Here is a 14886-nt window from a genome sequence, read left to right on the forward strand (position 1 = left end):
ATTATTACTATTATGATCCAAAACCTTCATTATTCACTTATAGATAAAAATATAATAAATAAATTCACAAGTAGATAGACGCGAGAGCTGATTTAATATCCAGAAAACTCTAATGTAATGTTTCAGCCCTGGTCAGGAAAAGTCTATTCCTCTGAGCCACAAACCCATCCAATCATCACAAACCATGCAAGCTTGAAACTGAAAAACAAAATATACCTGAACATGTTTTAAGACATCTTGAGAGCCATTGTTGAACAGTGTCAGATGGTAACTGACAATGTTCCCTTTATAAACCACAGAGAGTTACAGCTGAGGATACTGACTGAAAGGTTTTTACTGAGACTGTGTCTCATCTGATTACAATAACGAGCCATTACTAAACTGACAATGACAAATAGCCTGGAGTTTCATCAAGACATTGAGCTGTGATAAATGAGTCTAAAATTTCACACTAGTAAATATTTATTTCATGCCAGTTTACAAGACATTTACATGTTGCGCTTGAAGCACTTCCGGAGCACTATAGACTAAACAACCATGAGACAACAAACACAGAAAACTTCCCACAGAACCTCAGAGAAGCTTAAATAAATACATTCATCGGAAAGATTCCGAACAGAATATTGTTTATGGTTGGGTTTGAAATCAGGAAATGCCTTTTTTTTTTTTTTACCTTAAGTTAGGCCTATGTGTCTGTCGCCATGGTCTGAGCAGAAATGACTTTAAAAAATAAAAGCTGAAAATATTCACTTGACTAAAAGGTTATATAATAATAATAATTTATAATCTAAATAATAAACTTATAGTTTAAAAAAAAAAAAAAAAAGTGTACACAATTACTGTAACGTACACACTCTGCAGCCTGATACATTTGATCCAGTTTTCAAAGTGGTCAGTAGGCGTCGCTGTTTCTAAACTCCAGTGAAAACTTAATATCATTTTTGTCCCATATGACATTCCGTAGCAGCTGTACGTGTACAAATCATTCCATTCTCAAAACTACAGCACTTATTTCAGATTTAGTTTATAAAGTAGTTTAAATTATAAATGTGCGTTCCTAACGAACATGAGTCTACTAACGTTTTGAGACAGTAACTGATATCGTTTAGTTTTGTAACTGATGGCATTACTGTATGCTGTGGTGAGTGGTGTCATTCTCACTGCTGTAGTATTAATAACAGTGTTTATTTTACGATTATTTGGGATTTTGCGACATGGATCGGAATATAAACCAGGACAGAAGGGTTCTGTGTCGGTGCTGGTGGTGGCTGGATCAGGTAAGAATCAACCTCGTAAACATAAACTAACGTTATACTAACAACAGTAATAATAAACTATGATAAACAATAATAAACAATAGCCTAAAATATGCTATAATATTACACGCTTATATATATATATATATATGTATATATATATATATATATATATATATATAGCCAATTAACTTAACTTTATTGTTTTTGAGGGTAATTTGTTTCGTAGCAGCGTACATGCATAGACAGCAACAATAATTACACAGCAATTAATACCATAATAAAACATCACAAAATTCATAAAATTCATTTGTGTTGTTGTTATCCTCCAAAATGATGTCACTTCCTGCAGGATTCCCTTTGAGGAACTGGCTTTTATTAGTTAAAGGGATTGGAAAATAAGCTCAAAACGAAATAGAATTTATTTGAAACTCACCCCTATGTGATTTTTATTTTTTACAAATCTTTAAATTTTACTGTGTATTTTACTTTTTTTGTACTTTAAAACTGAATAAACATAATTTCTGTAATTTCACCAAAATTTTATCTAAATTGTAGCTTTAATGCGATTAAAGTTGCTGAAAGAAATAGTGACAGATAGATAGAAGATGGATAGATATAGATTCATCCTTACATTTGTATATTTTAACTTAATGTTTTGATATTAATAAAAAGGTAATATGCATTTTATTTGCCAACTAGCAATATTTCAACAATAATCCTTTATTATTATATTACTGACTTTAAATGTTTATTTTTCTTAGGAGGACACACAACAGAAATCATCCGTCTGTTGGGGAGTTTATCTCAGTCTTATAACCCTCGACATTATGTGATCGCAGACACTGACAAAATGAGTGAAGAGAAGATCCGAACTTTTGAAGCAGAGCGGAAGAAAAGTGATTCAACCTCTCAGGTGATGGATCTATTATTTTTTTTTAACAAACGTAAGATACAAAAACAGACAAACTTTCAGACAATCAACAAGTTATAGATCAATAGTTAACAAGATAAATTATATAAAAGAAGCCTGATTTATCTATTGAAAATTATTTAGAAAGAGAAAAAAGTGGGGGCACAAAAAAATGAAAAGCATATTATGAAAGAATATTAAACATGATACAAATTCTAGATGCTTTTATAGCTTTCTTGTTTACAGACGTTGAGATTGTATTTAAGCACAACTTCATTTCTTGTTTGAAGATGTCAAAGCGGGGTTTACTCTTTGTATATTTACATTTATGGATATACAACTTTCCAATAAATAAAAGGAGGTTAATACAAAAACCTACTTTGATTAGATTCTTGTCATAGTCTATAAGATATGGAAAAATCACAGAACACATTTTGGACAATCAAGGCATTAACATTACTCCAAAATAGGTGATGGATCTGAACTGAACACATATTTTACACATATAAAAACCCTTTCTTCTGTGGAACTCAAAAATCTCATTGGTTTTGTCTTACTTTGACCAGCAGATGGCAGCAGTTCCTTTGTCTTTTCATGTATTGACTGTGGTTTTGAAATAATAGATGATAGATAGATAGATAGATAGATAGATAGATAGATAGATAGATAGATGATAGATAGATAGATGATAGATAGATAGATAGATAGATAGATATTAATCATATTCACTTATTCAGTCAGGTGTAGAATGTTTTTCTGCTTATATTCTCTCTAAAACCCTGACATTTGTCCTTTATTCACAGTTCACTCTCCACCGGATTCCTCGCAGTCGGGAGGTTCGTCAGTCATGGAGTTCCTCCGTTCTGAGTTCCCTGAGCGCTCTGATGTCATCCGTACCGCTGGTCTTTAGGCTTCAGCCGGATATGGTGGGTAACTTCTCCTCTCATTCATCCCCCCATCATATCCTCATTAAGTATTAATTTCCTCTTTTCTGCAGAGTATTCTGTATAACACCCTCCAGAAATAGCACATCATAACATATTTATGAGATCATGCCTATGGGCAGCCCAGCTCTGTTTTGAGGATGATGAGAGCCTTTTATTCAAATTTAGATGGATATTTAAATATAAAAATGATTATTTTATGGATATGATAAATATTAGTTTGCATTACCAGATTCGAAAATGTTATTAAGTAGTCAAGACAAGTCACATTTATTTAAATAACGCTTTACACAAGTACAGATTGTTTCAAAGTAGATTCCTATTAATAAACAGGAAAATAACTGTTAATGTTGTAAAATTATGTATATTAATATTTATATTATATATACATATTTTGTAATATTATATATAAATTATGAATCATTTAAAAGAACAATCTCTAGCAGCTCCAGATATGACAATAGAGTCATTATTCTGCTCAGTTTAGTTCAGTGTGGTTTCAGTTCAGTTCAATAGCTGTCAATGTTGCAAAGTTCATCAATTATAAAAGCAGAAAAGATAAAAAGTTCAGTTCAGGTGTAAGCAGCTCTACAGAAGACAATAGTGTTATTATTCAGCTTAAGTAACATGCACATTTATTATACTGTATTATTAATGTTCTATATTGTTTATCGTTCTTTAATGTGCTTTCTAAAGCAAATCTCTGTAACTGCGTGTCCTTCAGATTAACACTGTGGGGTCTTTTGCCCGGTCCATAACCTTGAGAATTCAAACATCCTGTGCACTGTTTTGGAAAACAGCTTTTTCTCCACCCTTTATTATTTATAGAGGCCATGTCATCTGCGAAATGTAGTCCAAATTCTGTACTTTTCCTGAATGGTTTGACCAGAGAAATACAGAAGCAATGTGTTTGCGATTTGTAGGAAGACACATCATGGCCATATTCCAGGATGACAATGTCAAGATTCGTCAGGCTCAAATTGTGAAAGAATGGTTAGGAGGGAGCATGAAGAATCATTTTCACACATGAATTGAACTAACCTCTGAGTCCAGACCTTAAAGGGATAGTTCACTTTGAAATTAAATTTTGGTATGTTTTATCTTACCTCAAGGGCATCCAAGATGTAGGTGTCTTTGTTTCCGCAGTAGTTTCAATTTTGATATTTTTAGGTCAAACCGTTCTTGTCTGTCAGTCATATAATGCAGGTCTATGGTCACTGTCTCAAAGAGCATGCATATTTGGCATTTTTGTTTTTCTACCTCTACAACCACGTCCAAGTGATCTGAGGGCGCGCGCGCTTCCTGGTGTGTGACGTGTGCGCGCGTGTTCTGGCTTAAGGTCCTTGCACACTGAATCCGAAATGTTCGCATGCGTTTTTTCGTATCCATCATTTTGTGGCTCTAAACTGTCAAAACACCATTCAAACCCTTGTTACGGATGCAAAAACCGCAGAAAATCGAACCTGATTAAATTTTTTTTTTGACGTACGAAAGTTTCGGAGGCAGTGTACAAGTGTGATTGACATAACGTGAGGTCATATTTATTTTTTAACGTGCGAAAATTTCGGACGTGTATTTTGGACTCAGTGTGCAAGGGCCTTTAGTCTGCGCAAGCGCCGGAAGTGATCTCTCGTGCGTTTTATCGGTAAAAACGATATAAATACTGTTCGTTTTCTCACACAAACCGCTCGTTTCGTGTCTTAGGCCATCAATGTGTACTTACGATGGGGAATTGTTTAATTTGGACGATGGGGAATTGTTTTAATTTGGACTTCTCTGTGCATGCTCTTTGAGACAGTGACCATAGACCTGCATTATATGACGACAGACAAGAACGGTTTGACCTAAAAATATCAAAACTGAAACTACTGCGGAAACAAAGAAAGACACCTACATCTTGGATGCCCTTGAGGTAAGATAAAACATACCAAAATTTAATTTCAAAGTGAACTATCCCTTTAAAATCTTTGAAAGTCTTTGTAATGTGCTGGAGGAGACTTTACAGAGTGCTGGACTCTTGCATTGACAATACAAGATCTTGACCAAAAATTGATTGAAATAACATTCAAAGGCAAAAAATTGCTCTGAAATCCCTAACCAAGATATTAAAGGGATAGTTCACTCAAAAATGAAAATTCTGTCATTATTTATTCCAAACTTGTAAGACTTTCTATGCTCTGTGAAACACAAAAGAAGATATTTAGAAAAATGTGTTTTAGTTAGCCATCATAGGATCCGATGTTTTTTGGACTATATCTTCTTTTGAAAGTCATACAGGTTTATAACAACAGTAAATGATGGCAATTTTTGTATGAACAATCCCTTTAACACAAAAGCAGTAGTTATTGTGCATGTCACAAAGCAGAAAAGGGAATGTTTAAGCAGGTGATAAAGACATTTCTTCCTTCAGCAGGTGATAAGACTATCATATTACCGCTGGAAGACTATCTGCTGTATAAGCAAACACTAATCCTGCTGTTTCTCTGCTTGTCTTCAGCAAGAGAGAGAGAGCTGCTGGGAAAACACTCAAGGATAGATAAAAAAGTGAGAGAGGGGGTTGATTTAGTAAAAAAGAGAGGGATGGGCAGCGTTAAATCCCTTTTTCAGGAATGATCTGCAATCCAGAGCCCCTTTCTCTCTCTCCTCCTCCTGTGGTTGTGTAATGAAGGGTTGTGAGCGGGGCAGTCGAGGGGTCTTGTTCTCAGGATGTGGCGAGACCTGACTGGCTCCTTGGCCCAGCGGCCTGACTCCTCTCACACGGAGCCAGGCAGTTTCGGGTTTCCGTGTTGCCGTGGAGACCAGCTGAGAGGAGGCGGAGCGTGACTAAGCGGCCCGCGCTGCAGTGCTTGAGCAGCAGAGCTCAAAGGTCACAGCTAACCAGACAAATCTCTCACGGACCACCACACTAGTATTCTGTTCAGCTCTAATTAGAGCCCTCTCTCCTCATGCTGACGTCATTTCCTAGTTTTCCAGTCAGGCAAGTTTTTTAATGGGAAAGAGGTTTACAGATTTCGAGGAAACTAAAGAACGATTGGGGCCTTTTTTTTGACTGTTGTCACATTAGTTTCATGGTAAAAGAGTTTAGCTTTATCTCAGAATTTTTTTCCCTAAAATTAAAATAAATTTAGGAAATGATTCATTCAAATTTGTACTTTTTTTGTGGAATATATTATTTTATATTTACTTTGTTTTATTATAAAATCATATTATTTATTTTATAATATATTATATATGTCTTTTAAGAATTTTTTTGCATTGTGACACATTGCAGTGTTATTTTATATTTAATATATTGCTATAGTATTTTATTTTAGTATTTTAGCTTTTTTTATTAAGTATTTTTTTGGTATTTTTATTTAGCCTTAATATATTTTTATTTCATGTTAATTTGTAATTTTTTAGTTCTAGTAATTTTAGCTGCCATGGCAATATTTCTATTTCTATTTCATCTATTATTTATTGCAATTATTTATTCCAATTACTGATTTTTTTTATTTTTATTTTTTTACTTTTAGTTCAAACAAACTTTTAGTTTAATAACAACACTGATTCATTAATTACAAGTAGCACATGTCTCAACAGTACAAATCACCCTATCTGGACATGCTAAAATGCTTTTTAAAATTCTTAAAAAATATAACAATTATATAATATATAATATATATAATATAAAATATAATATAAATTTTAAGATGAAGATGAAATAAATATGGCAGATATCCAGAAGTTTTTTTAAAAACTATAAAATATAAAATGTAATTTATTTTTAAATATATTTTATGCTTACGTTTTGTTGTTTATTTGTAATGTGAGATTAAAATATAAGTTCCAGGTGGCCTTTGATCCGCCATTGGACTTCAACAGCAGGATTTCCTTTTTAGTCCAGCAGACAATGTCTAAGATCTTCTTTAGGGGGTCCCGCACCCCTATTGTGTCTGCGCGGTGAGGGAGCGTCCTTCAGCGTGACTCAAATGTCAGCTGTTTGTTTTAACCAAACCTGAGCATTTCAGTGAGGAGCCGAGGCCCGTTCGTCCACATACCAGAGCGGAATTGGGGGAAATGGGGGGTCAGGTCTGAAATCCGGAGGTGAAGAGGGGGTGGATTCAGTCCTCTTTTAGCCATAAAAGGAAATAAGTGCGTCATGGGTACTCATGAGCTCCAGATGTGTCAGCACAAGCCAAGCGTCCTGGATTCTGCATGCCGTGAGGAGCAGTTAATAGTGAATACTACTGATCACTGTTATTTACAGCTTCAGTTTATCAATACGTCAGTATTCTAAAGTGCCTGCATTTGTATAATTGTACTATTATTCATAAATATTAGCTTAGTTTAAAGACATTAAAAATAAATTTTCTATGTAAGTAATAATATGTTTGCATAATAATTACAGCTCATTTTTAGACTGAAATCTCCAAAAACTTTCAAGAACATTGAGCTTATGCGCCAGAGAAACAAGCTCGCATCAATTTTGTGTTTGAAGTTTTTGTATATTTCTATGGCATCTCTGTCGAAAAGTATTTAGCTGGTGAAGTGAATTTACTTATTGTAGAGTTAACGAAAGTTATCTTGAGCATTTTAATGTTCGAAGGGGATGTCATAACAAATGATTAACGAAGATTCATGATTTGGTAAGATCTTACTTTCACACTGTGGAAATGGAGAACAGAACGAGCGCAGCACTGAAAAGGGGCGGGGCTACATCAGGTCTATATATTTCAAACATTTATTTTGAATAAAATTGACAACAATGGTATTATATACTTTGCTTCTTTAGCTCAAATCACAAACAAAATGTTTTTTTTTTTTTTTAGGTTAAAGTAAAAATGTTCTATTGTAATCAAAAAGGTTGAGTGTTATGATTTCTGCTATTTATTTTCTTCATCTCTTCCCGCTTAGACTCGCTTTGACAAGATTACACTTGATGCTTGTGTTTTAAACTCGTTGACCGAAATGCGCAGATATGCTGATTGTCAGAAAAATAGAGTCTGTTTTATGAGTGAGTCAAATTGTGACGCAAGTCCAAAATGAGAACGAATTTGGGAAAACAATTTAAAGAATCTGTTTTATACAGGTTTAGTGTGTGGGGGGGTTTGATTTACAATAACAAATAACAGGGGTCTGGATGTTGTGCGGTGGACGTCCCACACATTCCAGAGAGACTCCTCACTGTTCCTCTGAGTCTGCACATTGGTTTTTTGTTTGTGCACCCCAGCACTCCATATGTTTCATCTTAGCCTTATTTGGAAATAGTTGGAAAGCGCGGTGGACGGAGCTCCATATGTTTTATTTATTTAATGTTCCTCCATGTGTTGATGAGAATCAGTGATGGATAGATCATAAAATAGGGTCTGCATGTCAGAATATGTCAGAACGTGCATGCAGTTGTGTATTCCTAATCACAAATCTAATATCAAACCATAACAAAGTGAGAAACATTATATAAACATTAATGTACAAGATGCCAGGAAGGACACAATCTAATTTTGTTAGGCTTATTAAAATGACAAGTTCCTTCTGTAAATAATATAAAAAAATCCATCCACCCATTCTATCTATCCATCCATCCATCCATCCACCCATCCATCCATCCATCCATCCATCCATCCATCCATCCATCCATCCACCCACCCACCCATCCATCCATCCACCCACCTATCCATCCATCCATCCACCCACCCACCCATCCATCCACCCATCCACCCACCCATCCATCCATCCATCCACCCACCCACCCATCCATCCACCCATCCATCCATCCATCCACCCATCCACCCACCCATCCATCCACCCATCCACCCATCCACCCATCCATCCACCCACCCACCCACCCATCCATCCACCCACCCACCCACCCACCCATCCATCCACCCACCCACCCACCCATCCATCCATCCACCCATCCACCCATCCATCCACCCACCCATCCATCCATCCACCCACCCACCCACCCATCCATCCACCCACCCACCCATCCATTCATCCATCCACCCATCCATCCATCCATCTATCCATCCATCCATCCACCCACCCACCCAATTCTATCCATCCATCCATCCATCCATCCATCCACCCACCCACCCAATTCTATCCATCCATCCATCCATCCATCCATCCATCCATCCACCCACCCAATTCTATCCATCCATCCATCCATCCATCCAATAGTGCGGTAGAAGATACAGACCTGTAAAATAATAATCATAATCATAAAACACTCTAGACAACTTTCTTCTGTTACTGATTTACAAAACTCCGAATGAACTCGTCTGTCATTTATTGAGCTGACACCTTCAGTCTGGTCTGTGCTGACTCATCTGAAGCCTGAGAAGAGAAGTAACAAAACCTGGTAACAGTTTAATCTCACCTGGAGCTGCTCTGTATGATGTGGCCTGACCTCGATGACCTCATCAGTAGTTATGTCTCAGCACCTGCGCACGAGGCTTCCCTCTGGCGTCCTCACCTGTCTGTCTGCTGTGACACAAGCATGTCTCACAGTGATGTCATCACAGGAACAGTCACTCCAGAAGGCCTTTGATTCTTCATAAGTGCATAATCCCCACTCTGCAGTTAAACACACTCTGGCCGTCAACAGATATTAAGATTTTCACTTTGCTTGTATGACTTACTGCTTGTATGAGCTCAATGTCGGGTTTATGTGGTGTGGTGAAGTGTAGAGGTTTGAACTAGTGGTTCTGGTTCTATGATTGCTAGAGTCATTTCAGGGCTCAAAAATAATGTTTTTTTTTTAATGTTGGCTCTCTATCTATCTATCTATCTATCTATCTATCTATCTATCTATCTATGTAGCAGCACACACAAATATTGGCTAAATTTTTTATTTAGATTGTACCATTGATCCAGCTATTTCTATGTTTGTTTAGATTTATGTCAAGCTTGTTGGAACAGTGATTTAGCTTTAGTGTTTTAGTTCATGATTCGTAGTGCCATGTGTTTCTTTTGGGAAAATGCGGAAGAGTCTAAAAAGAGACGGCCTCATATCGAGCTTTCACTCTTAGGCTTTCTTCTCCTTATTACATAGAGAGACTTGAGTTTTTCTGATGTTTGATTTATGTCGTGTTGAAGTTTCACAAAATGGCCATTTAAATTTGCACCACTCTGATGACAGACTCAAATAGCACTCTGGCGGTTTGGCCTTTTCCCATAGCAAACACTCACCAATCTCTGTACACAATCCAGCAGCCCTTCAGAGCTGAAGTCAGCGTCTCTCTGTTGGGTGAGAGTGATCTCATTCCCCGAGGTGAATTCACAGGTGTGTGTGAAATGTAAACACGGGCCGAGACAGATCGCCCACCTGGTGCTCCGTCCATGCCCATCCTCATCGCTCATCTGTCTCCAGGTGCTGGATGGGAAATGGAGTGTTTTAGACTGTTCGGAAACTGGCAGTAAACTGAATCCGAGCACCAGTGGACCTTGAAGCAGACAGAAATGAGTTGAGGGGGAAGAACTGAAGCGAATGTGAGTGGAAACGTCCCTCACCTCTGATGTTCTCACTTCGGTCGTTGTCCTCGGTTCCTGCGTCGTATCAGTTTCGGCTCTGAGCAGACAGAGGCTGGATTTTTCCAGTGTTAATGTGTCTGAGCAGTCGGTGTAAGATGATTTCTCCAGACCCCATGGCTCGTCTCCACCGAAGTCTAACCGCCTTCCTGTGCCGCTCGCTGTCTCCAGTTTTGAACCAGAAAGCTCATATTTCTCCAGCTCAGAGGACTGAAGTATAGTCAGAAGGATGCTTTATGCAGACGTCTTTCTGTTTTTGTGTCCTATAGCCTATATAAGTCAAATCAGTTCATTTTTAATTATTCTGCTTTACAAAATCCAAAAGCAGCTTTACAGAAACTTGTAAATCCCCAAATGAATGGTGTCAACAAGTTCACCTGATATGTTTATCTCAAAGAGTGAACTTAACCATTTATGTAAAGATAACTTGTTGCAAGTTGGCATAACACAAATTTATAATAAAAATACCATTGTTCTCCCTTAATTATTTTAGTTAAATTAAAATAAGTCATATTATAGCATACGGTATAGAAAGAAAACTCTATTCCAATTGGAGCAAAGCAACATCAGTAATCAAAAGAAGAAGAAAAAAACTATTGCAACCCATTTCTGTAAAAAATAAAAGTTAAATTTGAGATATAATCAGTATTACTAATTATAACATGTATTTATTTATTTAAAATGTATTTAAAAAAAAATATTTTTTTTATTTTAAAAAACAACCTATTGGCTGTACCTGTCCTAATTGGCTGTGCCTTTCTATGATGGTGATGTGACGCAAAAGTATGTATTTAATCACTTAACCTAATTGGATACAGATGGATCTTTGTGCATTGACTGTTCATGTGACTATTTTAAAAGTGATTGAGTTTATAATGTTTGTATGTGCCTGATGAAGGTCATGAGACCGAAACGTTGCCAATAAATATTTTTCATACGTTTTTGCAAGTACAGATAGTGTGCGGGAGTTCTTTGTTTTTTATGTGACTTGACCTACCTACATGGTCTTTTTTTCCCCACGCACCTATCACCTGCAGGTGTGCGATGGTGTTTGCGTTCTATTTTTTTTATTTTTAAATCTTAATTTTATGGATTTTTAAATCATTCAAGTTTATATATATATTCTAGGTGCTCAAGAAACATTATCCTTATCAAAAATGATCATTCTTATCACTATTAATGTTGAAAACAGTTGTGATGCTTAATATTTTTCTTTCGTGATTCTTTGATGAATAGACATTTATTTAAAATAAATGGTTTGTAACAATGTAAATGTCTTTACTGTCACTTTTTATTAATTGAATGCATTCTTGCTGAATAAAAGTAATGATTTATTATGTTTAATTAAGACAACTTGATTGATTTAATATAACATTATTACTTTTCATTGTGTAACATTTAATAAATGTTCACTTTGGCAATGTTAGCTAATGCATTTAGGTATTATGAACTAATAATGAACAATATTTTTTACAGCATTTAATTAGTTTGGTTGTTAAATTTTAAATGGTATATGAATTAACACTGATTATTGCATTATGAACAAACATGAATTAACAGTGAGCAATAATTTATATATGAACATGACCCTGGATTAACAAATGCTGTAAACAATGTTGTTCATTGTCGGTTCATGACTACAGGTAATTAATTCAATCTTATTGTGTGCTTTTTTGTATTTTTAAAGTGTATGTGTGTGTGTTTCAGGTGCTGTGTAACGGTCCAGGGACGTGTGTCCCACTGTGTGCCGCTGGGCTGCTCCTGGGCGTCCTGGGCTTAAAAAGGGTCTTGATCGTCTACGTGGAGAGCATCTGTCGCGTGGAGACACTGTCTCTATCTGGGAAGATCCTCTACTACCTTTCTGACTACTTCTTTGTGCAGTGGGCACCACTGAAAGACAAATACCCTAAGTCCATCTACCTAGGGAGACTGGAGTGAGGAGAACATTTACAGAAAACCAAATTTTCTTCATGAATTCAACTGAGAATTACATGCATTTTGATACTGTTCAGTGAAGCTGATGCGAATCATTCCTATGCAGTTACTGACGTGCTGAATACACAACTATGACAACTGCATCAGCGTTTTCTGTTTGTTTTTTTAACGCCAAACAGTCACGATAGAGATGATGAAATATCCTATCACACCTTTTCTACCTTTTACGCCCTTGATCAATCAACCAAAGAGAAGTTTTTACATGTGCAGGTGCTTCTAATTCCATTCATAGTTTCAGCATTTTCCAACACTGCACGAAAAAGATCGGCTTTTGATCACAGGTTTGTCCCTTTCAAAGGTTAGACTTGTTTAGATTGCCATACCTCATTCTTACATGTGTATGTATATACATTTTTTTCCTCAGTGTTTTTGCGAAATATTGTCCAGCTCACTACACTATTCAGCAGTACTTCATTGTTGATCTCTTCCTGTGCTGGCGTGTGGTTGAGGAAATGGTGTGAGTTAAAGACTAAACAGTGAGAGGAGATGGAAAAGCTGCGATTCTCAGCTGCAGATCTTATTTTATTGCTCTGTAATTTCCTGTTATTCTTTGTGGCTCTCTTATACCTTCAGCATGAGGTAGAACATACCCTGATGGTTTCTTTTGTTTGCCAGGACAAGTTCACGCAGGTAACCAGTCATTTACTTCTCAGCATAAAGTTCCTCGTCTGTGACGATTCTGAACATCTGTAAGTGGATGATCCCATCAGACATGTCTGTCAGGTATAATTTGGTTATTATGAGCATGGATGGAGTCTTGCAGAAATTAAAATCACATTCATTTTGTCCACAGAGAAATTGTTTTTTAATAATAACATAAAGATTTCTATGCAGACTTACCATGATCTTCGAAAATAAGTGATGAAACGCCGCCCGGCCAAATTGGATTTAAATGCTTAAGAGTCTATGATTGGATCATTATTGCAGTGATTATTATGTTTCTAGCATGTTATATGTTTGGTAACAGTTCTTCTAACTCTAATTTCTTAAACCACCATGTAGGAAGACACATCATTGCCATATTCTAGGATGACAATGTCAAGATTCATCAGGCTCAAATTGTGAAAGAATGGTTTGGAGGGAGCATGAAGAATCATTTTCACACATGAAGTGAACCTCTGAGTCCAGACCTTAAATTCATTGAAAGTTTTTGGAGGACGGGGGTAAAGACCAAATGCCAACAGCAAAAGTGATTTAGTTTAAGAGAAACAGAAAAGAATATTGTAAATCTAGAACTAATCCAGATTGAGTTTGAAATCCTAATCTTATCTAAAACAACAACAACAAAAAACATTTAACATGCTCATGTATATGCATTCTGTGCATCTTATCGCCAGGATTTGAAGACAAAAACGAGCTGACTAACCTAGTCATAAATTACAGACTCTTATCAAGAAAGACCTGATTGTTTTCCAAAGGAACTCTTTTATTTCTCATTGACTGACTGGTTAGTATTTACATCACAAAGCACCTCTTATCAATATCTTTCCCAGCCGACCATGCAGAATGTCCCTTCAGTTTCGCTCTTTATTCTGTTGCAATTGATTTCAATTGGCAAAAGGCCTTCAGTGTCTGATAAAATACATCAAGTTGTCAGGGACAACACGTGGCAAAACTCCAAACAGGCAGCCATTCTGCTTAATCTTTAATATGTAAGTTATTAGAAATATTCACAAATAGAAAGCAACCTTAGAAAAAATGTCCTCATGTTTTCTTTATTCAACACAGGTTACGTGACAGCGAAAGATACTGATCTCCTTTGACAAACAACCTCCATTATAGTTGTTTTTTCCCCATGTTTTCACTTCAACCTTTCAGACAAAAACAAACCCTGACATTAGAGCCCTCACATCATGCTCAAAGCATCAACTGGTTTTTTAAAGCTACTTGATGATACCGAACATACGGTTTTTTTAAAATATCAAAACTGGTTTCTTCCCTTCAGGCAATAATAACAATCTATACTGAAGCAATGCTTTACACAAACCACAGTAACCATTTTTTTTTTTTTTTGGCAAAATATTTTACCATAGTTATTTGCTTTTTTTTTTTTTTTTTTTCACTCTTATCTAGAAAGTACTTGGTCAACTGTTGTTTTTAATAAATTTGCCCTATGTGCTATATAATATATTATTAAATTATGTAATGTTTAATTAATCATCATTAATCAGATCAATGTACAGTCAAATAGTTAGAAATATCTTATAAAATGTTGATTTATTTAATTTATATATATATATATATATACATACATGCATATATA

General features: G+C 36.0%; 2 protein-coding genes across 3 annotated transcripts in view; one reads left to right on the forward strand and one right to left on the reverse strand.

The window, feature by feature from the left end:
• cpne3 (copine III) overlaps positions 1–14886 on the reverse strand; it is a 222531-nt gene that overhangs the window by 78104 nt on the left and 129541 nt on the right. The gene's annotated exons all lie outside the window — the stretch shown is intronic.
• Positions 944–14015, forward strand: alg14 (ALG14 UDP-N-acetylglucosaminyltransferase subunit). Of its 2 annotated transcripts, XR_013820221.1 has the most exons (5): positions 944–1277; positions 2021–2172; positions 2973–3095; positions 12336–12904; positions 13239–13894. XR_013820221.1 is itself a non-coding variant. In XM_079863640.1 (4 exons), the coding sequence occupies exons 1-4, from the start codon at positions 1121–1123 to the stop codon at positions 12564–12566; spliced, it is 663 nt and encodes a 220-aa protein (XP_079719766.1). In that variant the 5' UTR covers positions 944–1120; the 3' UTR covers positions 12567–14015. The 2 variants fall into 2 exon arrangements, 1 of the variants encoding a protein (XP_079719766.1); XM_079863640.1 differs by having other exon boundaries at positions 12336–14015.

The sequence above is a fragment of the Squalius cephalus genome (assembly GCF_949319135.1).
Source record: "Squalius cephalus genome assembly, chromosome: 25".
Taxonomy (NCBI): domain Eukaryota; kingdom Metazoa; phylum Chordata; class Actinopteri; order Cypriniformes; family Leuciscidae; genus Squalius; species Squalius cephalus.